Source organism: Pomacea canaliculata, linkage group LG5, assembly GCF_003073045.1.
Source record: "Pomacea canaliculata isolate SZHN2017 linkage group LG5, ASM307304v1, whole genome shotgun sequence".
Classification (NCBI taxonomy): domain Eukaryota; kingdom Metazoa; phylum Mollusca; class Gastropoda; order Architaenioglossa; family Ampullariidae; genus Pomacea; species Pomacea canaliculata.
This window is the reverse complement of record NC_037594.1, coordinates 9785320-9811306: the sequence shown is the minus strand read 5'-3', so window position 1 is coordinate 9811306 and position 25987 is coordinate 9785320. Positions and strand designations below refer to the sequence as shown.

General features: G+C 44.0%; 1 protein-coding gene across 1 annotated transcript; it reads left to right on the top strand.

The window, feature by feature from the left end:
* The first annotated feature begins 554 nt into the window (after positions 1–554).
* LOC112563952 lies at positions 555–25441 on the top strand. The gene is made up of 8 exons (XM_025238431.1): positions 555–963; positions 6067–6271; positions 19642–20246; positions 21441–21652; positions 21958–23645; positions 24064–24352; positions 24490–24725; positions 25157–25441. Exons 3-8 carry the CDS (start codon positions 19690–19692, stop codon positions 25439–25441), a joined length of 3267 nt encoding a protein of 1088 aa, XP_025094216.1. The 5' UTR covers positions 555–963; positions 6067–6271; positions 19642–19689.
* The last annotated feature ends 546 nt before the right edge of the window (positions 25442–25987 follow it).

Here is a 25987-nt window from a genome sequence, read left to right as displayed (position 1 = left end):
ACCGGCATAAATCTTTCCCGACTGCGGAGACGATATTATCCGAATAAGATTAAAAGCTGTTTAACTACCCTGAAGCTATTCGCAAGTGGAATTAACCTTTATTCACGGGGAAACGACACTGCTAGAACTTTGAGCTGCCTGCTTTTCATCAGACAAAGTTGGATAATCTTTTGAGGTGAAAACACGCGCACGTCCACCGCGGCCTGGGTGAAGATGGCGGCCCACTCCAGTCAATAGCTCTACGGTAGAAAATGTCGGGGAATCCCCTAGCGATCGCCGCACTTCCTCGTTCGAGAAAGCAGCCAATCAGCGCGCGCGTAGGACAAGAGATACTGGCGGACAGATTTCTGGGGCAGTTTTTTAGGGCACATCGCTGCCGGCTTGACATGCTTCGGTGTAAAGTCAGCGACGATGAAACGCAGCGATCTCTCGCAGAACGCACGCGAGCCCCCCGCGCGCCACAGCATCCCCCGGCCTCACGTGCGCGTTCTCGTCCGTTGGCGCGCGTGAGTGCGAGCGTGTGTATGCGCTGTGTGGGTTGGGGTGGTGGTGGTGGTGGTAGTGTGGGTGGGGTGGTGGGGAGAGAGGATGTTTTTCGTAATCGCCAGAGACTTTCCAGGCTGTCGACGATAATCGGCTTGACGAGATTGTTCTGTGAAAACTGCCAGAACCCCCTTTCGCAGACCTCCGCAATTTCCCTCAAAGTGTTGTAGCACTCGCGTGTAAGAAGAGCATGCGCAGTCCTTTCTCTAGTCGTCGCTATAGCGAAGGTTAGATAACTATACAGCCCATACTGCCCCCACCCCATCCCCACAACTCCTCCACAATAGTTCGGACTGCCCCCTCGTGCGGTGCTTGCGCCAGCAGTGACCCGGTCTGCTGACTCGATTCCTGCGCATAACAACAGTAAAGAAAGAAGATACCCTGTCTTAAATGACCCAGGCGGGTACTGTGGATGGCCGGGTAAGTGACTTGGTTTTTGTTAGCTCTCAAATAAGTCAACAAAACGGACACTAGCTGAGTTTCATCATCATCATTTCGTGTTGTTGTTGTTGTTTTGCCTGTCGTGTCACGAATTCATCACCAACTCAGCCGCGCAGTTAAGTGTTGATGTGAGATGTTGGCTGTCGGCCGTTTGTTTTTGCTCGGCTGTCAACAATGCGGAAATGAGAACACAGCGAGAAATATCGAACGGGAATACGAGCCGAGAATGAGAGAGTATTGTGAGAGCAAACAAGCAGCCAGTCATTCCAAGAAAAAGACACGCACACAGTCGCAGGAATAGAAAAAGAAAGTAATGTGTGGGTACTCTGCGGGTATTGAACCCTACGTAAGCCTCGGGATTTTTTTTAAGTGAAGACTTTCGATTTCTTTTTCTTTTTATTTATGGACTTCCTTCTCGCGATTCGTTGTCTTGTTTCTCTCGTTCGCCTTGCAGCTCATCTAGATGAGAGAGATGAATGGGTCTGTGCCGCTCCAGGTCGGTGTTGTTATTATTTTTCATTATTAATCTCGTCCGCGATGTCGGTTTATGGCAGGCTAGTTTGATTTTTGATGTAACTATGTTATTTCTACTCAGTGGCTTGTTCGTCTACTAGCATCGTTCTGAAAAGTCACTTTAAATTGTCGCTAATGAATTTTTTCTTCTCTTAATTATCTTTGTGTCTAGTGGGAGCGGCAGATAATAGAAGGTAGGTGAGGAAGTTTAAAATGATTACAGAACGCTATACAAGAAATTGAAGGAGACAAAAACGGTGACTGTTCAATGTTTAATTGTGAATCTGTTCATGGGCGAGTAGGTCAGTAAATGACAGAGAGTGTGTGAGAGAAAGAAGGAGGAAGACAAGCAACTTAAAATTTACTGTATTTACTGGATCTGATATTGCACATAATCACAGGACTGGTTGAGGTGTCCACGATTTATGCAACCCTTACCTTTCGGTCGTTGGGGAGAAAACGCACTTTTCTAGGGACAGGATTTTTTGCTTTCGTCAAAAGAAGATAAATTAATGATAGTGCGCTCTGTTGCTTTATTTCTGAAGCAGCTCCAATGAAAGAAAAGGATGATAACTACCCGGAACCGAAAAAAGAAAAAGGGGAGGTGTCTAGGTAAATATACAAGTGGTGGCCACCCGGATCTGAAAAAGAACTTGAAGTAGCCCAGGGGTTGTCTTGTGGCGGGTGGGACTATGTCAAATGTTTTGTGTACACGGCGGAAAGCAGTGAACAGTTTCGATCCTTTATAAGATCGAAAATAAGGATGTAGTATTTGCTCATTTTTTTTTATTTTTTTTTTTTTAGAATTTATTGAAATGCTCGAGTTTAAGTCCGCACTGATTACCTTTGACAAATAAATGTTAGCTATTAGACAGTTTTTACACCCGTTTTTCCGCTACAAGGCTGATGCACCGCTGCAGGATGTGTATTCAGGATGTCTGAACACTGTCTGCCTTTGTGTTTGTTTTATTGTCTGCCAGTGTTTACTGTTTCCCTGTTTAGCTGAGTCGGAAATGAGGAGACAAAGCGTTGCCCAATAAGGTTAAAGAGTAGATTAGGCTTTTGTTGTCATGGATGTTAGGGTTTTTTTCCTTGCGTATGTGGAGCACGTGTGAACTGCCAGGGACCCGACCTCACTCCCTCTTTGTCTCGTTCCGCCTTTCACTGTGTTTGTGAATAAACGTCCCGTGATGCACTCCTTTCTGACTATAAATATCATCAGACAAGGATTTCTCACCCCCCTCTCTCTCTCTCACACACACTTCTGAAAACATTATACAACCTCAGACGAAACCCTTCAAATCTCGTGGTACAGGAAAAACATCCTGGAGGTTACCGGGAGGATATTTGTGTAGCAAGAAGGAGCCAGAGGTCAAGCTACCTTTGAAGTTAGCAAAGTAACAGTTAAAAAGGAAACCAAAATGTGAGAGAGAAAATGAAAAGTGTCGAATAACGAAAGCAGCTTGCACGTTTTTGAGGATTTTTTTTTCGCCTACAGAATTTAAAGTGATATCTGGAAAAATAATATTTTACATTTGCTTCAGCATGGGCAAAGCGAGTTTTATGAGCATGAGTTTGTCGTTTAAACTGACATTACAGACACAGGATATTATGTTTTACACACTTTTATTTAACTCATTATGTTTGTTGTCTGGTTAGAATTTTGTAATCAACTTTTCATCCACTTCCAATCAACCTAGATGTCTGAAATTGTCACCAGTTACTTATTTCCTGTGACAATGCAATCCTTAATCATTTCTAGCAGTCCATAAGTAGTATAATTAATTTTGTATGAGAACTTATTGAGCGAATTAGGGGAGATAGGTACTTGCTGCTCTAGGACTAGTAAAGTACATGTTGTCTCCCCTAATTAGACCTGTAAGAAGGAATAAGAATGGAAAAATTGCACCAAAATTAAAAAAGACTGACAAGTTTAAAATTAAAAAGGAGAAAAAAGATTTTTTTAACACGCTTTTATTTGCATTAAGAAAGATAAAATATTTTTGTCCTTTGGTCTCAGTATTATCTGCGTATAACTGAGTATAATTTTATTGCATGATATAACAAACTAATTAAGGAATTGCCTAACAGTTTTGCTTTGTTAATTGTTTTGTTTTGTTTTAGTTTTTGTTTTTGTTTAGTTTTTTAATTTTAGTTGTAAAATGTCCAAAGATTATTAACAGCAAGAGAAAGTGTTAACACAAGATAAAGTCAACTATCATGAGACAGCATACACCGCTGTGGAGCTTTCAATGCAAAATGCGGCTCACGACCTTTGACACACGATAAGAAAATTAAAAGTAAAATTATGAGACGGGAGGGACAAAGCAGACAGATATAGAAATGCAAAGAAGGCCAGACTGTCGGAAATGTTAACATAATGAAGAAAATATGAGGACGGGGATAATTGGTGTTTACATCCAGGCAGCAACTAAGGTTTCATCATGGCAAGGCAGCCAGTCCTGTAAACAGACTCCACATGGGAAGAAAACATGAGAACAGAAGGAATATCTAAAGCAGGTTGTAGTTCAATATAATATATATATAAAATAACAAAGTTTTTACTGCAGTACAATATATAGAATACCGTTTTTAAAAGGGGAACCCATAAAAAAATGCAGCGAAGAAAACCAATACACTCTGTAGACAACTGCTGTAATTAAAAAAAAAAAAATACAGAAATTGATACTGGGGGACAGGGGAAATAAATATCTAATGACTTTGCTCTATTATTTTTCCCAACATTTTTCCTCTAAATTCCCCGTTGGCAGTATCAGTTTCTGTGCTAGTGAGGATTGGGAAGTGCAAGTATGCTGACAAGTGTGCTTGTCGGTGACAGACATCTCTGATATTGTCAAACTGATTCTCCTCAGATTCTTCTTATATTCTCCATTTTCTTTGTGTCCTACGATTATTCACACTGATTGTGTACTTAACCAGATGTTCTACTATCAGTCATGTTGTACTCTCTATCGCTGATTCTTCTTTCTCCATTTCTTTTATTCCTTCTTTCGGTACATCCAACTAACACGACTTACCTGACTTATAACGAACAGCAATGTTGTGACTTGCAGAGGTCACAGTGTGACAAACAGAACATCGATGACCTTTGAACGTTGAGGGTCATCATAGACTGTCGTCGCAAAATAAAAATGTCAGACATGAAGAAAGCGGATGTGACAGTGGCTAGTGGCTACTTCTGACAGTTTAATGACGGGCCTGCAGTTGTCAGGTCCTGTTGGGGGCTCGACCTACACGGATGTGACACTGGGTCGCTTTGTCACCTCAGGACCCGGGCTTAGCTCCACAGGGCAGAGGTGGAGGTAGGGGAGACAAAGGGTTAATTGTGTCGCCACGCTGCCACCTACGCGGACCTTTCCGACGAGAATCTCTTTGAAAAAGTTAAGACCCGCTGGAAACGAGAACAACAAGTTCTAGTGGAGCAGTCGCTACTTCATAGAACCACGCGCATGAACCTGAGACGGACACGCACACACACATACAGGCAGAGACACACATGTACGTATAAAAATTATTTGTTTGAGAGTTGATGCGGGAGGCGGGGTTGGCTGGGGTTCAGGGGTTAGTGCAGGGTAGACCACTCCAGTAATGATGTATGCTGAGAGTGAAGAATGTGGATGCTTCAGACATCAGACGTGAGACGAAAGTAAATGAGTGAGTGGGAGGGGGATTGATGAACTTTGTCTCCTCAAATTTATGATTATTATTTGTGCTCCGACTTTTTTGATCGCGTTCAGGCCATAGTGTTGTTGCCGCTGTCGTGAGGTGAAGTCAGTGAACACAGCTTGCACGATGACGACGGCAAGGCTTCTGCTGTTGTTGCTAATGATGATGATGGTGGTGATGATGATGATAATGATGATGATGATGATGAATAATGTAAAAATGTCTCACAAGTAAGCACGAAATCGATTCAAAAGGCGCACGTGCTCACACACACAGGCTCAGTGCGCAGGCCGGTAGAGGTCAGGCAGAAGTTCGTGTCCCGTCGGCGCATAGCCGACGTTGCAGATTTTTTTACTTTAATTAATTAATTTTTTTTTGTCCAGCATCTGGCTCAGCTGTTGTCAGGTGGGCTGTTGTCGTGGGCCGCCAGCTGACGCGCACTCAGGTGCTTTGCACGAGCTTCCTGTTTGTCACATGACGTAACAGACCCTGAGGTGTCCTTGATGTGGACTTGACACTGAATTTCATACTTTACAAGACATTTTAACCCTCCACAACCTATGCCACCGCTAGCTTTGACCGTCAGTCATAGCTAGATTGCACTTTCGACTTTGTTTTCTGTCTGTCCGTCTGTCTGTCTCTATTATTGATGATATGTGTTGACAACCAGTGAGAGCTGTTATCATTTTGGCGACGCCTTTTCCCACGTCACGTGTTTTCACAGGTGTGTAGGAATGTTTGTCCGGCGTGTCACCACCTGTTACAATGATCTTACACACAGACAAAACTCAGGACAAATGAAGGGTAGGGGTGGGCTTATCGCTGTGACGTGGACAGGCTACACATCAGATGATTTCCTTGTTTATTTATTTTTTTGTTTAGGGCACAGGTGCTGGGACTGTGATAAAAGTGTTCTCCAGAAACTTCCTTATGAGAGATAGAGCCTCAGCAGGAATCAAGATAACATTTTCTCCGCAAACTTCCTTTTTAAGATAACACCTTGATGAGTTTCTGTAACATTCAGCGATACTGCGGCTTCTCCGGAACATTGCAGTCCGTTCTCAAGACCAAAGGTTCTTCACAAAAGGTTCGTTTTTTTATAACTTTTTGTCTGTTTTTGCGTTTTTCGGCATGTACAGAAGAAGTTTTGTGTCGCCAACAAATACAATAGGGGTTTATAGTAGTATTGAACCTAGGATATAGTAGTATGAAACATTGTATATAGTCGTATGGAACACTGTATATAGTAATATAGAACATGGCACTCATCCACACGCACACAGGACAGGTACAGAGTGGCGCCTGGCGGTGGGAGGTAATTGCTGACCAGTTGACGATCACTTGACCAAAGGAAAGCGGGAGAGGGTCGACTAGTGACAAGATGGAGGTGAGGGTAGGTTTCTGAGAGAAATCGGGGATGAAGGTCGCGTGAAGAGGGCAGGGGTCAGACGTGAGGGGACAGTTCAGAGGTGAGAGCGCGAGCGTGTGGTATGGAGGTTTCGCCGTAGCCAGAACCATCCAATGGCGTTAGAGTAAAAGGTTCTGGAAACTGGTGTGGTTGGTTCTTGTGGTGAGATTGAGAAAGAAACCACATCTACCCTGTTACAAGGTACAATCCTGCAGAATCACGGTATTCTCAGTTCTTGTTACTTGCATTTTCTTTGTGTACTTACCTTGTGTACAGGTACTATATACCCTGTACAAGTACTTTGCCCGTGTACATATACTATATATTATATACCCGTGTACAAGTATTCTCCCCGTGTACAGGTAGTTTTGGTTTTCACGTGTAAACGTAGTTTTTTGCTCTTTTGGTTGAGGCGCTCTGCTCTTGAATCTGGCTGCTTATAAGGCTATAATATTGTTTAATATAGATTGGATTGCTGTTTGTGCATGCCAGCGTTGAGTGAACTAGCGAGTGCTGGAAAGGAAGTTTGTGTCACAGTATAGATTACATCATCATATAATGTTTCTGAGCGATACAGAGAAGCACAACAACGAGCCTTTGTCTTGGTTTCTCCTTGCTATCATCAACACCACAGGCACAATCACACTGCCTCAGTCTTCCTTCTGATATTTGATGATATCTGATGATATTGCTGCTGCACGTTTCCCGCCACCACTACATTCATTGCATCACCGGTACAAACAGTGAGTGGTTCACCCGAACGTGGGTGTTGTCACTCCACTGAGTTGAACTCCTGTGAAGACATGAGACACATTTTACTAAAGTCAGGTTCAGCGCTTTTTACTTTGCACTTAGTGTTATGTAATATATTTATATTACATACACAATATACATGGCTTGCGGTTTTGAGGTCGGTCATACCTAGTTTGCTTACATGCTTGCTATATCGTTTGTAAGCATTTTTTTTCTCAATTTTACAATTAGAAAAGAGTTATTTAACAAGATAATTAAAGGTTTATCTGGTTTATTGAAGCATCTGTACATTAATTATTTATTGAAAATATTTCGACAGATCACAGCCAAGACGGAAGAGTTGGCTACAGGCCAATTTTTTCTTTGTAGAAAGAGTTTCACATAATTATTTTCCTCAGTTCTTGTTTTGTAAAAGAAGAATCAACCAATGGCGACGCGATCTGACTATCAAAACTAAGGGAGAAAGAAATAAACATGTGGATTGTAATACACATTTTGTACGTTTCACGAAAACAGCTCCATTCCCAGTGCATGGCAGGCATGAATAAGTGTGTTAGAAGTATGAGTGGTGGAATTAATGACTTCACTGTGGTCCAAGTAGCAGCACACTTGACGGTTGGACGACTGTGTGGTGCGCCTGAGGGCAATGAACTACGTCTGCCGTCATTTTTCACACATACTTTGTTGGAACTGTGCTGTCAGTCTCATGCCTACCTTGAATCACAAACATGACATTATTCTTGACGCCTGCATTGTTGGAAACATACCCCCTGCCAGTGTCTTATATTTCCCTACGCCCACCTTGTTGAAAATGCGGTTTATGGCCTCTTTGCCTTGTTGGAAATCTTGGGACTAAATTCTTTAATGAATGAAATGCTGGAAACTTCCTTCTTCAGTGCGCACTTTTATTGGATTATTTATTTATTTATTTATTCATTCATAACGCGCTTGTGGGACTGTTTCATAGTTGCGTCCATAGTTGGGTGATTGATTATGGATCGACTCCTGATTGCCAAAATTTTTAGTGCTCTTATTTTCAAACTGCTGCAGGACTGAACGGTAGCAAGGTCTTTTCACCACCAGGTGTCGGTCATGTCGTCAAAATGGCCGTCAAACAGTTCTTCTATGCGTGCGGCTACAGTCGCTGGTACCGGAGAGCAGTCATCCGTTGTCTTCATGGACGAGACGAGACCAAGTCGCCCAGATCACTTGTTGACTGTGCTGTCAATGTTTAAGAGACTTTCTGATCACATCACTTTACACTGACGACGTGCACGAACATTAAAAAAAAAAAGAAAATGGAGAAAGAGATGAAATACTGAGTGCACATGTTCTCGGCTATTATTTAGGTCAACACTGAGGAGTCAGTGGCTGTGCCTCAAACGACAAAGGTCAGAGAAGCATTAACCGAACGTTACCGAGCGAAATAAAATGCCTTTTATATTTTTCCGCATAAAGTTTCGATTCAAATGGCGTAGCACGGTACATAAATTTCTTTTCACTTCCAGTTTCATCTCCTGGAAACAAGGTTTACAAAGAGGAGAATTCTAGTCCGCAAAAAGTGGAACTGTCAGCGAGAATAGTATTATTTAAAAAAAATATTGGGCCCCGCCCTCACGTAAAGCTGGCTCCGAGAAAAGTGAGATTTCTAACACCTCCTAGACGACCTGTAAAAGGTCAAGAGGCGACCTTTACCTATAAGAAGTTTGGGTCCGGGTTGTAGCAAAGTGTCCTCAGTGTCAAGCGATAAAAATGAAGTGGAGGCTGCTATTGACACTGAGTCTTCATCTGTGACTAAGCAAGCGATAGTGTTTCCCATAATACTTCGATCATGAAACAACGACAATGGCAACGATCAATTTTATTTGTCCCAGTGGGCAATATGAACACTGGAAGGTGCTCTAGTTACAACATAAAAGTAAGAAATAAAAGTAAGAATAAAGTTCATTGTAAGGTGCATCGTTAAAAGATGTCAACATGAAAAATATTAGCAATGAAAAAAGAAGGCAAGTGACAATTATATATATATAATGTAAAACAAACAACAATTACTCGCAACAATTGTGCCGAAAGTTCTTTCCTTAATGGCAGAATGGAGAAATAAAATATTCTTATGCATGAGATAAAGTTTTTTTCATGTCCAAAGTACTGACCTTTGACTCTCAGATAGTGATGAAAAGAAAACGGACTTAAGACCTTGTTGTGGTCACATGGGCCAATTCTTGGTATTTCGTTATCTTCGAGTGAGCAGGTTAACTTTTTATCTTGCTTACATCATGTCTGATATTGCACGCAATCGTTTTCCGGAAGAAAAAAAGAAAGTGAAAGAGATGGGAACGAACACACACAAAATGACACAAAGGAAGAAAAAAAGAAAACCAAGCGGTCCTAGATTCTTGCCGCACTCGGACCTGCACAGCTGCAGACACCTGCTACCAGCCCTTTATCATGCCAAAAGACCTGTTTCCTTGTGGAGTTTCCGGCCCTAGACCAGTCTTGCCTTCGAGTGACAATCCTGTCAGCCATTTGTCATCCGGGGACTCCTGCACGATTGCGTCAAAGCCATTTGCTGTTGACACAAGGAAGTCTCTCGACTAACGTTTGTCTTCTTCACGGCTGCCCCCTTCTCGCTGTGCTGTCTTCGCATTCCGGACAAAAAAGTGCATTTCGCTCTCTCCCTTTCTGTGTCTTTTAACCTTTAGTCCGGGTCTCGCTGGACATCGTTTTCTATCGTCAGCAACGGCTTGCAATGAAGATAACGAAGAAAATTAAAAGGTCGGTATCAATTTTTTTTTATAAATTTTCTATCTGTAAAAAGTTTTTTTGTGCTGACATAAACGGTATAAAACGTGACTTTGGCGTGACTTGTATGTGTGACTATTATGGAAAGTTTGCCAAACATTGTCACATATTGGAGTGTACTGTGTCCAGTTGATATTCTCCTGAAATATCGTGATGCTTCCGAAGTTCCTAACATGAAACTCTGAAGTGACGGGCACTCACTTACATCTGACCTCTCGCCGAAGGAATAAATTAACTCGTAATTCTGCCAGCGATAAGATAGGAGGACAGAAATCAATGTCAGAACAAGACCTGCACATGAAATAGTATTTACATAACCGAGGATACAGTTATAAAGTAGGTATGTAGTCGAGTAGTGTTCTCGATGTAATAATCCTGGGACCGAACCCGTGGTAGTAGTACCAGCAGGTAGCACAAGATGCAGCAGATGCTGATAGGAGTAGCACATGGTACTTTTGCCAGAAGCGAATCCCTGGCACTCTTCACCTCGAGTTGAATGTTTTATGATGAAGAACAGACAAACACCAAAAAGACTCAGGGTTTAGGGTAACTGTAAACTTAACCAGACTCTCCATCCACCCAACCCTACTCCCATACCCCTCTAAGCCCTACAAGTGTTCGGTAGAGACCTAACACCCAGACAAAGGAGACTGGCCATACATCGTGAACAACCGCCTGGACTTGCCAGAGGATTGTGGGAGTTCTTAGAAGCACGTGCATCGACAGGTGCGACCGTTGTATGGGTCAAAGTTGAGGTACCTGGCAATCATTGCGAGCCTAACGAGAACACTAAGTGCTTTGTGCATTTGTTGGCTAGCGGCGACTGTGTACATGGACATGGCAAAGGGTTTCGTCAACTCCTTGTATTTTCCTCCAATTTACAATTCACTTTGTCCAGGTGTGCGGTCAGCTTACTCAGAAAGATGTAATACATTTGGATTGTTGTTATTAGTTTTTATTATCCCTAGACCTGTTCCAGTTTCATTCTCAAAAGCAACAGTATTGCTTAAACATCTTTTGATTTTCTGTAAAAGATGGCAAATCTTTGAGTACAATCTGTTTTGTTTAAGTTTTCTAAAAGTATAAAAACACTGTAGCCAAAGGAAACCTAGACAAATATAGTGGCACCATGTAACACGTGGGCAGACGAACTTCTTTAGTAAGAGGATAAGATGCTTTCAAGAAATTAGTTTAATACTGGATTAAGTGAACAAGACTTTGTGCTGAACATACAACTGGATGGTTGCAATGAGCAGTTTACTCAGCTCTCTTGGCTCGGGGCACGTGACACAAGAGTCAGCTGCAGTTCGTGCACTGACCTTATCTAGAGGTCACCGTGTTTCAGGAATACCTGGTCCCAGTTACCCCACCTGTGGCATTGTGGGAATAGAGGGCGGGGTCCCTTCTCGATGATAGGCGCACATGTCGCCACTGTGTTTGTGTGTGTGTGTGAGCGTGCGTGTGTGAGCAGATGTAATCATCTACATTGCTGTCACTGGATGTTTCCGTGCACCCATAAACCAATCATCTCCGATATGATGCTCAATATAACATCTTCAGGGATGCAGTAAAACAAGTACTTTGACGGTTTTACAACTGTTCCCGCACTTTATCAAAGTTTCTCGCTTGCAGTCGGATTTTTTTTCCTTTCAATCGTTTTGTCGTTAAGTACAGCAGCTTCTAAAACTTTCTGCACGAAACGTTTGCAGACGACGGTTGAGTACTTTGTACTTCGTCAAGAACAAGACCAGAGTCACTTTGACATTTTTTTCTGAAGTTGACCATTTCACCTTAGTGTCACTTTTGTCTTTATCGCCTGGGCGAAAAAATGTAACTGCTGATATTCAAATTTAGCCAATTAAATGACAAATACTGCAATTTGTGTCACATCCGGCTGGGCTCAAGCAGGCTATCCCTAGGTTGTCTTTTCCTAAAGTCATCATTTGGGGGGAAAGACACACTCAGGGGTGAAAAGTTGAACTTGGTCTGCCTGTAAACCCGGCAATGTTGTGGCTGGAGCCTGACCTCACGTCTGGGGTCACGTCTGAGGAACTGAGTTGGAACCTGCTCTGACTTTGTAATCTACAGAACGAGCCTGAGAATCCACTAACGGCTGTTTTGTTTACTGAGTAGAAACACCTGTGCACTGCTGTTTGTAAGGGAGCTGAGGATTCCAGAGACAGAATCACATGACCTCCCATATTATCAATTACCAGGATTACCACTCGTACAAACTGTCAGTCCCATACTCTACCCCCTCACTCCAATAATGTGTTAAGTGAACCTTTAAGTCAGTTAAGACTCAGTATATTCTTGAAACAACTCATCGTCATGAGTACAGCTCAGCCAGTGATCCACTGAAACAGCTTTGTGGGCACTTGAACAACAAGGCAAGTGTGTGGTCGTTGTCGTATTTAATGAAGTGTTTGTGATCCTCCTACAAAAACATCGAGAGAAGAGCGATAACCATTTCACATTTCACCAGCAAGTTATTGTCCATCATAATGTTTGATCCGGATAATGACAGCTTCAATGGGCAGGAGCTTTAAACACACACACAGACACACTTACTCGACTCCTTCTCCCCTCCTCCCTCTCTCTCTCTCAAGTACATAAGTAATTTAAAGCTGGTGTATTGGAGGGGGATCTAGCTTTGGAGTGCTTGACAAGAAATCGGTTAGTGTAAAGCTTCCTTGTCGGCCGCCAATGAAAGGCGACGAATGTCAAGGGAGGGGATTTCCCAGTCTACCTTTGCACCGATGATTGCACCTTCCCGTTTGAAAGCAGTCATTAGAGCCACGTGTCAACCTACAGTCGAGAGGTGCAGATAGGTTATCAAGTACTGATAAAGCTTGTCTTCTACAAAAAAAGACTAGTTTACGTTTTTTTATTGGGTGTTTTTTTTTTTGTTTTTGTTTTTTTTTTGTTTGGTTTTTTTTTTTTTGGTTGGTTCTTTGTATTTTTGTTTTTGTTTTTATTTTAATTTGTTTGCTTTCATTGTTATTTTTAGTTTATATTTATTTTTTTACATTAATCTTCTTTAATAATTTTTTTTTTCTTTTTGAGACAACATGCAGACTTCAACTCACATACCATAGTAGTGATATGAATCAGACAACACGCAAAATCCAGTGTCTGAAGACTTTCATGACAACAGAGAATACATACCACGGCTTGGTAGTTGTATTATGAATTAGTCTATTGTTTATAGATCATATGTGTGTTTACAGACTGTTGTCATAGAGACGCTGTTCTCCTTTATTTCACACCTAAAACACAAGTTCAGGACTATCTGCTTTGCACTCGTCAGGTCCGCGCACACGTAAATAATACCTGACGGAACTAAATTCCGCTCCACGTAGCACGTCATGGCGCTGAGCTCTGATTGGTCAACAGCAGCACTGCGTCATACAGCCTCAGTCGCAATTGGTCAAGGTGTGGCTGAACAAACACGCGGCTAATTAATTCTTCCTTTTCATCATGAAGAGAACGTGGATACTCTCTAGACACGTCGAGCCACTCGCACCTCCCACCGTCTGCGGCCACTAGGCTATCGGAACTGTTTACAGCAGCTTTATCAGGTTGTGTAACACGGGAGGTCGTTACCTGTTATCATTACAGCAAGTAATGCACGTTACCAACGGGGAAGCCACTTACGTGGGAAGTGGGGATGTAGGGGGAAGGGGCGGGACTGAAAAATTTCGGTCAGACAAACATGGGGGAAAAAACAAACCAACAGAAGACATTCACCAGAAAGCTTCACTATCTCGTGTGTCGTCTGTTTTGGGATTAAACAATGGACGACACACAGTATGAACCACCTCATTGTTCCTCAACAATTCTGCTCATATACTGTTACTTAATCACGTGGCGATGTAAGTGATTTTTTTGCCACAGTGGGATATTATAATTGTTTTCTAGATACCATCACATGTTTTGAGACAATAGAACATCCGTCTGTGACGATAGCCTTTATGTCTGACTTTTTTTCGCCCTTCCCTTGTTTAATATTTCAAAAACTTGAATGCCAGTGGATGCCGTGATTAATAATGTGATCCCACGGACTGTGACTGCTGTCTGGACTTCATTTAGTCAGAACCGAAGGGTGTGAGTCGGTTTTGATGGAGGTGGGCGGGCGGTGTGTGTGTGTGCGACGCCTACCCACTGAAACCTGGGCAAAGCGCTTCGTCAGAAAAAAAAAAAAACAACTGGAGGAAGTCATTTCCGTTTAAGCCAAATGAGGATGAGACTATTGTTTTACTCAGGTTGTTATAAAGGTTTGCTCCACATCTTCTTCTGGTTGTCTTGTTGTTACTACGAGTGTCGTTGCTGACTTACAGTTCAGGCTGTGGTAGGTGCGTTGGCTAATTCACCTGTCAGGTTGTTGTTAAGGTTCATTAATGCGAAGATGGATAAACTTGTCATAAGAAATTGAACTCGTCATTTGATTATTGTGGGTCTGTTCCAAAAGTAAGAAATGATTTGTGTTTTAAAGGGTTCAGTCAAAGGCTGATACTTGACTACACTCGACATTAGCAACTGAAACTGGCGGCCAGTCATAGTGCGCTGTGTATCAAATTACAGTTTTCAGGAAATTGTTGTTCTCAATTTTGAGACTAAAGATCCTAAACTTGTCTCGGACAGCCTTCTTATGCTTCAGTTTTCGTTGTAGATACGGGAGTGTGGATGCAGTCGTCGCTCGCTGGGCCACCAGAGATCCTCGTTCTGTGACAAGACTGCTTCCTTCATCTCGGTGGGTCATTTCTCTTTACGTGCTGCTAATGCCTTTTAGGAATAAATAAGACTGATCACATTCTTACATTTCTATTCCAGTCATTTTCTTTGTATCTTTTTTGCCGTCTGTCGATAAAAAGATTGTGTGTGTGTTAGAGAAAGAGAGAAAGCGAGAGAGAGAATAAGAAGATAAATAATGCCATTTGCAGCACTGCACTTGAAGCCGTTCCTCTGTGTATTCTTCTTAAGCTTTCACATAAACGTTGAAGCCCTTCTTCCTGTTTGTCTTCTTGTAAACTTGACGCACTTGCTATGTGCCTTTTTTATATGCTTCTTCATACGGGCTCTCTGACATTTCGCCCATTAAAGTTCTTTCTTTACGTGGTAGAATAAAAATGTTTCGTCTATACTATTTTCATTGTTTCTAAACGGCTTAAAAGCATTTCTTTCTATGTCGAGGAAGTGGTATTATTAAAACCTTAGAAAATTATAAAATTGTTGGTACCTTTTGATTTACAATAAACTTGGATGATGGTCGTGTTGCGGGGGTTATGAGTTCAACAACCTTTCGCTGACGACGGACCCGAACATCCTTCAGAAAAATCAGGAAACAAACACAGACTCAGAGGACATCTACGGAAAGAGGTCCAGGGGGGCTATTCGGAGTCTGAAGAAAGTAAAGTCTTTCGGGGGAACAATGTCTCATTGGAATTGATCAAAGGTGGCAGGGAAGAGATAGTGAAGGCCACACTGTGTCACCTAACAAACCCTCACTGACAAACTCGCCGCCAGTTCCAGCGTGCGGCATGAAGATCAGCACAAACAAGAGCAAAATAATGGTAGACACCAACCGATCGGATGAATGGGGTACAGCTGGAGGAGATGCAGTCCTTTAAATACCTGTAATCGAGGCTTTGGATCTCCTGCAAGCAGCAACAGACGAAGGACGATGTTCGAACCTAGTCACCTGCTTGGTGGGTCCCCAGGAGCCTGTGCTCGCTGTCGTCAAGAGACAGAAGCTGCTGTGGTTCGGTCTTCCTCCACGACACCCTGCCGAAGACTGTTATCCAAGGGTATGTTGAGGGCGGTCGACGCCTTTGCAAGCAAAAGAAAAGCTGTCGTTAAGTTCAGCGCTACTGTGTCCCAGCTTGTCTTCCTACGACTGGTTCCTCAAGTTTAGGGATGAGAGGAAGGATATACAAGAAAATATGTATTTTTGTCCGCTTCTGTATCCACTAGAGATTTGAATTGTTCTTTTTTGGAGATCTCGTACGTAATAAAGTAAACAAAATAAATCACACACAGACACACACTCAATTTCTCTCACACTTAGCCCCCAGCGACGATTGTCGGAGGCACACTGTGAGTAGTGCTCGTCCTGTTCATGGCTGCAATTGCATTTGGTAAGAAAATGGAATTACATGTATGGTCATGCAAATATATTCACGTATCTGTAAGTACAACCCCGGCCTCTCTATTGTTGTCTGTGTTGTCGGCCTATTGGTGTGGTTGGTGATGTTTGTATGCGTGTGTGTCAAGAATGGAAGTGGAATATTCATCCATACTTTGGGAAATATCATCTTGAACTGAGCTTTATGCAGTCAATATAAAAAAATTATTTGCACCCAAGCAGATGTCTCTCGCTGTTTGTAGCCGCCTACCCTGGGTACAACACACAGCCCACGTCGATAACGTGACTCGCTCGTCCGCGGCGGTCTTGGTGTGGTTGGTGCTGTCACCTGCTCTCTGTTTGCTCCATCCTGCACAAGAGCTTCCAGAGCAAACCTTTGGGCTCCACTCGAGTTTGATTCGTGCTGATGGAAACATTGTGTCTATGCACTACAGAGACCTGTCAAGACGACCTGGCAGTTAGCTTGGGAACAAGGTCATGAACTGTTCAAATATATTTATTACGTCACTGCTAAATCGGAAGTTCGTGTGTCCTCGACATTAACTAAGGCTTGAGGCCTCCAGGTTATGGTTGTCGCAGAAATTCACCCCCTCTCCCTAACCAGCCACCCAGTTCTTTTTTTTTAATATCTCACGAGACAATGTTTCTCAAGACTGACATCTTGTCTCACATCCGATGAGCAAACTGAGTCGAGCCGCAGCACGCGTCAACGTCACCCCACGTTGTGCTGTTTCCGGTTTGCGTGACGGGGACGAGGAAGTGCGCGCATGCGTGAATTGTGATGACGGCGAGAGAAGCTGCATCAGGTATTCCACTCGACATTCACTCCTTCCTTCACTCCCACCCTCTCCTACGGCCACCCAAGTTCCAGTACAACCGTTGCCAAGAGCTGGCTGGTTTTTACAAAATAATAATTAAAAACAGACCTTGTTGTGACAGCAGCGCCATAGTCAAGTGCTAACGGGATGTGTAGCTCAGCTGCAGACACTTGTGAGTGAGCTAGCGGTTTTTCTCTCCATCCTTAATTAGGATTTGTTTTTAGCATACTTGACACGATCCCTGGCTGTGTTTTTTCTCCTTGCCTAGGCAGCCCGTGTGACACTGTGTCAACTGATACACCATCCCACCACTCCGTCACTCCACTCCAGCTAATGTTACACCAGCTGTATCTCTCCCCTCTGTATAAATGTTGTAATAACTCACAACCACGTGACTGCATTTCTTGGCTGATGCTGTGTCGCTGTGTTTTTACTGTTACACAATATCTTGCTGCTTCCGTGTTTCCACCCGCTTCTCTCATCCTTCTGTGTTTTATATATATCTTGTGTGTTGAGCGTTATAAATAGACAAAAGAAAAATAAAAAAGTAAATTTATGAAGTCAGCTGTTTTGCCAGTCACGTGCACGGCCCTTATCAAGGGTTCGTCTCGTAGCGACGTGTCATCATCGGGGAAATCCCTGCCTTGCCCACCTTGTCCTCACAGTCCATGTTATCTGGGGAATCCCCGCAAATCTTTCGCAACGTCATTGTGTCCTCGAGTGACGAGCGTTCGGCAGCTTTTGTCGATGTTTGTTGTCTTGCCGAGGCTTCCTGGTCCAGGAAGTATTCGTCTCCCCGTTCCTCGGATATTCTCTCGACGACAACTCAAGTTAACAACTTACTTTCTATGTAAGTAATGAAAATATTTTCATGTCTTAGTCGATATGTGTATGTGGCGGGTTGTATGTCGGGCCAGGGCTAAAAATAGAACATTATCTAGGAACTTGACAGACAGCAGTGGACTGGATCATTAAATGGCGACGTTGTCTGCTGTCTTCTTGATTTTACTTTATTTCTTTTAAAGGTAAGAGGTAGATTTAAACTTCCTCACCTGCCTAAAGTTATATGTTGACAATATTCAGTAAACCATACGTAAGTAAATATATGATTAGGATTATGAAATCTCCGCGTTAAAAGGGCGGCCCGGTGTGTCAACGGTTAGCGCCTGTCACCAATGCAGTGAATGCTGGTTGTCGTGGATTCGGCTCTCGTTTCGCGCACGCTGTTCTTTCTATGCACGAGACATCTGTTCACAGAGCTGGCTCCCTTGTCGGGATACATCCTTAGTTGCTGGCTCGGCGAAAAACACCACAACCACCCTCCGTGTCGAAAATATGTTCGCGACCATGCTATGCGTCTGTCCTCTTCTGTCTCTTTGCATTCGCTTTATATCTTTTAATTTTTTTTTTAAGACAGTGTAAAAGCAAACAAATAAGACTTTATCACTAACGGCTTTGAAGAAAGATGTATAATTTAGGGTTACACCAGATTACATGGGTAACATAACATACAGTTTACATAACATAAAAAGGAATCACGCATCGATTCATGAAAACGATCCATCGACTTACAACAGACCCGTGTCCACGTGACTGACTGACATAGCATGATCTAGATTACTCTCCTGAGCATGATATGCAGGGTTTTCATGAATCCATCAGTTATTTATTTCTCTATGTATGGTATGTAGTCATATATATGTAATCTGGCGTAGGCCTAAATATGTCCAAACCTAGACAACGGTAACACCTTGGCGGAAGTGACGTGTGTTTAATTTTACTGGGACGAGCAGACTGAAGCTGTCACTGTTGTAGGACAGCAGCTGATACACACGTGTGTTTATAATTAGACCGAAAGTAGGCTGATCCACCACTGCCCATGTGAGAACCCAGAAACTGAGGTCTGTTGACGCAGGCTGTGAGCTTGTCCCTGTGTCTCCTGTGGCAGAGTGAAGAGCGAGCAGACACCGATCCAAAAAAAGTAAAATTCCTAGAAAACGTATTTTTGACCACTGAAGGCAACGAACTCAAAGTTAATTATTCGATTTTTAATGTTTGGGTTTATTTCTTCACATTATACTAATTCTTCAAAGCTGAGATACGAACACATGCTTTTGAACTACGTATTCCACAATCAAGCATCAGTGTGGGATTCATTCAAAGAAAACAAGTCGCTGATATTGCGATGGAGGAACTGGCCTATCAAGCAGCAGGAAGAAGGAGATAGAGGACAAACAGGAACTAATATATCTTTTGGAATGAGAGCTGCACAGGGGCTGTATTGTCAAGCTAATCAGGAAGTGTGATCCCGTTACTCGGACATTCCATGTGATATTTCATTGCTGTGAACTCCCATGTGGTGAGAACTCGTGTCGTGGCCATAAATAGTCTTTATCGCATCATAAAGGATGTAGGATCCATCTTAGGTAAAAGTGAGTGGGTATGCGTGTTTGTGTGTGTGCGTGTGCGCTTGTTTGTACGTGGTATTATTATCACCTATTGTTTTATTGTTTTTTTTATTATTTTTGCAGAAGGAGCTACACTATTCAAAGGATCGTTGAGTGGAAGATTGCGATTTAATGAGAGAAGTTCAAAACACAATATTTTTCCTCTTTGTTTCTCGCAATGAGAACTCTGATATAAGAGAGAGAGCAAACCACAGAACATTTCAGTCGTTCAGAACTAGCAAAGTAAAAGCTCACGTGACACTCCAGGCAGACGCCTGTCCGTGGTTCCCAGAACTTCAACAAGTTTCCGCTCCTCCATGCTGGCAAAGTCTTCAGGGGTTGACGGAGGTCGATACTTGCGTCCCTTTAGTATTGGTGGCCCCTGCCTCCTGCTGTCGTGGCGTGGACCATGAGCCCAGCATGTCCACGGAGCTCATCTCTGCGGCCAAGAACGGCTACCACTCTAAGGTCATGGCGCTGTTGTCGGAGGGCGAGGTGGACGTCAACGGCCGCGACAAGGACCGGGCCACCGCCCTCTACTGGAGCGCCTGCCGAGGTAATGCCGCCATCTGCCGGGCACTCATCAAGGCCGGATGTGACGTCAACGCATCCGTGAAGTGGGGGTCCACGGCACTGCACGCTGCCTCCGACCGCAACAACGTGGAGTGTCTCAAGGCACTGATTGACAGGTAGAATTTGTTGTGTGTGTGTGTCTTTAAACCCCTGACAGGTAAAAACCTTGTGATCTGTCTGTATACGCACTTGACAGGTAAACATTTATATCCCTCTAACAGAATTAAAAGCTTTTCTTTAGTATTTGTAGGCTGACGGGAATGAAAAGCGAATGAAGACAGCTTCTAAAAGCAGATTCCTTTATAGAGATATAAAATGGCCGGTCATTGTATTTGAAGACACGGCAAGCCATAGAGGCTAATAGGCTCTGTATTATCTTCTACGAATGGGTTTTACAGATGAAAGGAGCGATGAAAACTTAATTGTAGTGCTAGATTCAAAGGTTTATTAATAACACTTTCCTTCCTCCCACACTCTTTGTTTCTCTATCAGTTGTGAATATTAATAAAAGTAATATGTAAAGCTGATCAACTGTATTTAACAAAGCTCACATGCAAAAGGTTATTCACCTTCATGAAAAGGGGAAAGTTATGTGGGTTTCATATGCTATTGTATTTGTTTTTGCCATATATTGTTGTCTGATAGTGGTGAATGAACCTGTTTCTTGTCAATTCGAACGTTGACTGCAGGATTGTCTGTCGTTTAATCTGTCTGATGACACGACAGGAAAAAAACATCAGGTTTTAGAACACGAGAATTATGTTGATGCCAGCTGGGTCCAGTTCCATCAAAGACATTTCTCAACTGCCCTTGTTTGTGGCCTGTAGTCGTTCAGAAGTTTAGTACTGTCCAACTGAAATACAGCTCAGATACACATTTACCTGCCAGAGGGTCATCAACTTTGTGTTGGTTCTGAGGTGAAATAGGAGCAACAAAATCACAGCTAATTTCGTGATTTGCTCTTTAAAATGTCACGAATCACTTTTACAGGCATGATGTCGCTGTCAAAACACTTACATAAATACAGGGTTAGAGGCGATTTTTGACTCATTATCTTTACTCAAATGGTGTTCGCTACACTTTGATTTGATTACTTCCCAAATGGCTCACCTACCCCTTGATCACGGCATGTGTCTGCATATCAATAAACAACCGAAATCTCTTTTAGTTTTTTTAGTTTTTTTAGGTTTAGACAGACACAGAAAGGTTATCTTGTGTCTATATCAATCTAGCCTCTGTATCTACCCCCTGACTGTATTCTAAAACAACAGTAACAATTGTCATTCAAACATTTTGCTGGCTGTCATCAGTGGGGTGGACGTGGACATGCAGAACGAAAGAGGCGACACCGCCCTCCACCTGGCGGCCTACCGTGGGTTTCGGGACATCGTGGAGCACCTCCTGTCAGCCGGCGCCAATCCATTCTCCAAGAACTTGCAGAACAAGACGCCCCTCCAAGAGGCTCAGTCTCGCCAGCACGCTAGTACAGTCAGCATCCTCCAGCTACGGATGGAAGAACTAGGTGAGTGTCGGCTACCTAAACTACAAAATAAATATTTATAAAGAACAGAGTAAAAGAACAAGAAGCACGGACACAAATTGTCATGCGAACAAAGCATATAGCCGCTAAGCAGGATCAGGAACCAATCACAGAAGAGCTTCTGATATACAATTTTGTAGGTTACTAGGAAGATGCCAAGAAGAGCATTTGGCAAGACATTTTTATATACATGTTTGTTGTGGGTGTAACTGAGTTTCATGTGTGTGCATGTGTGAAGAAATTCTATTTTGCAAATTCTCAGTATGGCGCACTTTGTTTCTATGCAGGCTGCATTCCTTTCAAATCACTTCAGCATCCTCAGTCGGGCACCGTTCATGCTGACGACCGCCCTGGGCCCTCAGTACAAGCCAAGTCTTGGCCGCACTACCAAGTTCACCCACGATTACTGGAATCAGAAGTCATTTATAAGCACACCAAGCCCATCGGAATGAATAACCTCTCGACCTGTCAACCTGCAAAATCATCGGAGACAGCCATGCAGCTGGGTCAAGACAGAACTTTGTACAGACAAGGGGAGGTGCGTGGTCTCCGGGACTCTTCCACAGGGTTAAACGATCTCAACTCGGGGGGCGACATCTGTCTGTACACCCACAGTGAGCCCGAAGAAAGCGTCGACGACAGCGTCGATGGCTGCAACAGCCACAAAATGGCGGACATTTATGGTCAGCACAACATACTGGGCAACCTTTCCGGCAAACCCAGCAGCCACAAGATGCTGGACCACCATGGGAAAAATGGTGTTCGTCCCACCAACACTTTCGTGCATGATGGCCGCAGTGCAGGTAGTGACTGCGCATGTCACCAAAACGGGTTCATGGACACTAACGTCGATCTCCTCCTCAACTGTGTTCCGACTTACCATGGGCAGGTAACTCCTGCTTCCTCTCCTCTGCAATGTGTCCGGTGCTCTTCCGGTGCTAGAACGTCCGTTAACGGGGTATTCCTACCACCGCCGGATATAACGGTCCCCGGACATGGTATATCAGTCCCTAGGAATAGCTACCCGGCTAGCTCTAGGCAGTTGAACATAGATGACTTGGCCGTGTATGCACAGTCTCTTCAGATGGAGGTCGTCAGGCTGAGGGAGACTGTCACAAGCAAAGATGCGGAGATAGCAGACATGAGGAAGAAACTAGCCGCTTTGGAAAAACAAAATTGTGTATTGCAACAGATGGTAAAAAACGAGCAGGAAGCGTGCGGTAAGGTGATAGCTTTCAAAGAAAGTGAAGTGTCTGAATTCAAACGACGGACAGTTAACCTAGAAAACCTCATCGCTACTCTAGAACACGCCATCGACAGCAAAGATGAAATTACCCGGGATGCGTTAGGAGTGAAAGAAAATGAGATCAAGGTGTTGAAACTTAAGCTCAGTTTTCTGGAGACCCAGGTGACGAATCTGCAACAACTAGTCGTTAGTAAGGACGAAGCTGCTAATAAAACTCTCTGTGAAAAGGACAAAGAACTGCAGGCTCTCCAATGCAAACTCCAGGCTCTGGAAAAAGAGAACGCCAGAATTCTAGACGAATTCGGTAGCAGGTGTGAGGCCCCGTCGAATGACCGGTCTAGTTGTGATATACACTCACCTGTAAACATCGATGTGAGTAGCCGTGAGATGCAGACGTCAGGCGTGCGTGAGACGCATCCTTGCTGCGCAGCAGTTCCGCAGCTGACGACCTCCCACTTTGCGGTCCTCTTCTCCGAGCTCCGGCGGCAGCACGACCGCCGTTGGGTGGACGCCTTCCTCGAGCCGTTGAAGACCAAGCTGGCGGCGTCGCTGCAGAAGGAGGAGGTGGTGGTCAGCAAGCTGGACGCCGACGGGAGAGAATGGCGGCTGGACCGGGACTTCCGACTGCTGGACCCAAACCCCATCAACTGTTCCGATGATGGTCAGAGGCGAGGGTCCTGCTCGCTGGTCTTCAGCATCGAGCACAAAGGCAATAGGTTCATCCTCAAGGTTAGCATGAGCGTCCTCTTTGGTGCTTTGCTGGACATTATCACGATTGCATCGCAAAACCTCGATCGCCCTCGACTGGCGGGAAGACTCCACCTATTCCTCCTTCCTTTCTTCTTCTTAGTTGTCTTCGTCTTCATGCTTGTGTTCGTTTTTATCTTTGTCAGCGACATCGTCTTCTTTTCCATCTCAGACGATGGCAATTACAACCTTTATTCATCCTTTTCTTTTTGTCGTTATTTCCTTTTCCAATTCATCTGGGTCTTTTTTCTCCTTATTGTGACAATTTTCGTCCAATGAATTATAAAGAAATAACATTAAAATAATGGTAATATTAAAATTATTTCAACAACAGGAAGCTTGTGTGAATGAAAATCAACTAAATCTGTATTACAAACTTGGGGAACTCTCCGTCTCTCAGATGCTGGCGAACCTGATCAACCTGCAGTTCGACAGCCACTCGCGAGGCCGCAGCCTGGATGCCCACCTTCTGTACAGCTTTGGCACAGAGTTCCTTGTACCGCTACTACTCAACGGCCACCCCAACATCGTGCGCGTGCGCCACCACTTCCAAGGGGACACCACCCACTTCCGCAGTTACCTCCCCTTGCTGGTGCCGCCCTCACTAGGGACGGTTCCCCGTGACATGGCGCCGGGGCGGACAACTTCCTGGTCCATGGACGGGAGAAAACCCCCATGCGACCCTTCTTGTCTTTCAATTCCACTCGCGCCAAAGGGGGAAAAATACCCACCCGGGAACCCCCCTTAAAACGCCATGTCGGAGGCTTCTTCGTTCTGCACCTACTGTACCAGGGGCTCATTCGGCGTGGGGAAGGTAAACTTGCAGTTTTTGCCACCCATATTGCTTCACCGCACATTCCAAAGGCGACCCAACCCGTCTTTCTCGACTGGCGGTTGCGCCCCCTGCTGGGAGACTTTGGCTTTGCCAGACCGTTTTGCACTTTTGAAGGGGAGACCATTCCATTTGAGGACGCCGCGCAAGTGTGTGCTGGAAACTCTCATGCCTGGGCTCCAGAGCTGTCTCGCTTGAACCGCAAAGGACCTCAGTCACTGTCACAATCCGTGAGTATAAAAGAAGAGTACTTACCTTAAACTGGGGACGAAAGGACAACCAGCCAACAGAATAATCCTTACTTAGCTTAAAGACCGGGGCATAAGGTAGCTTAGCGACGTTATCACAAAATAGACACAGCACTAAAGAAAAGCGACAAGTCTCTAAATAAGACTGTTCATATTTTTGTCAGGATTATGGTTCAATATAATCCAATAAAAAAGAGTCAGCCAAGACAAATGGGTTCGCCATTCTTGTCATATTGTTCGCTACGTCAAGATCATGCTTGTTACCGCCCATTCCTTAATTGTCCTTTGTTTTCTTAAACATTCACCCCACTGTATCTTCTCCTGCCTGGCCTTGTCTGATAAAAACTTCCTGCCCCAATCCCTTTCATTGAAACTACTTGAAACTGCAATTATCAGTGGAATTTTTAATTCAGGTGACCCTTGACCACGTTTACGCCAAGACAGATGCCTTTGCGGTGAGTCGCATGATGTTTCACTTGCTGCGCCCCATCTGGGACGACCCCCACAGCGACAACTTCCCCGCCAGCACACAGCTCAACCCACACTACCAGGACCTGGACATCCCCTCCCTGCTGCCTCCCTTCTCCCCCGCTCTGTGTCACACGTTGGCTCTCAAGCAGCTAGGTGTGAATGATCCCCGCCCCACAGGGGACGAGCGCCAGGGCAGGGGCCCCCCTTCCCACCAAGGGGTACCCTGACCGGACTTCTCTTCATTTTCATTCTTAGTCTGAGCTAATTGCTCTAACCATTTAAAGAGTTTGCTCTTTTGTGGGGTAAAAGTTTGTTTGAGCACTCAGAAAGAGTAGAAATGTATAAACAAGGATGAAGCACTGAGTTCGGTTTTAGAGAGAAGAAAAAAAAAGGACAAATTTCGATGAATGGGTCGAAAATGGGGGCCGGCAAAAGGGGGTCTAGTGCACGGCTTTTAATACACATTTTGTCACAAATTTTTAAAAAACTCTCAGGCTCCGATGCCTTACTATATTCGCCAACGATGGGGGACCCGCAGTTGGAACAACAAGACACCTCTGCATGTGACTTTTGCTGTGATTCAGAGTTGCCTGGGCGATAGGCTAAGGGGCTTCGAAGGGAAATTCTCACTTTCTCAGGGAAGGCGGTGAAGATTCTTGCCGGCTGCTGGATGAAAACTGGGATCCTTCAAGGCAAAGGGAAAAGGTTCACCCACCCATCCACCCATTCTCCAATTCCTTGTAGGTTTCTCAGGCTGCTGGACTTGCTTTTTT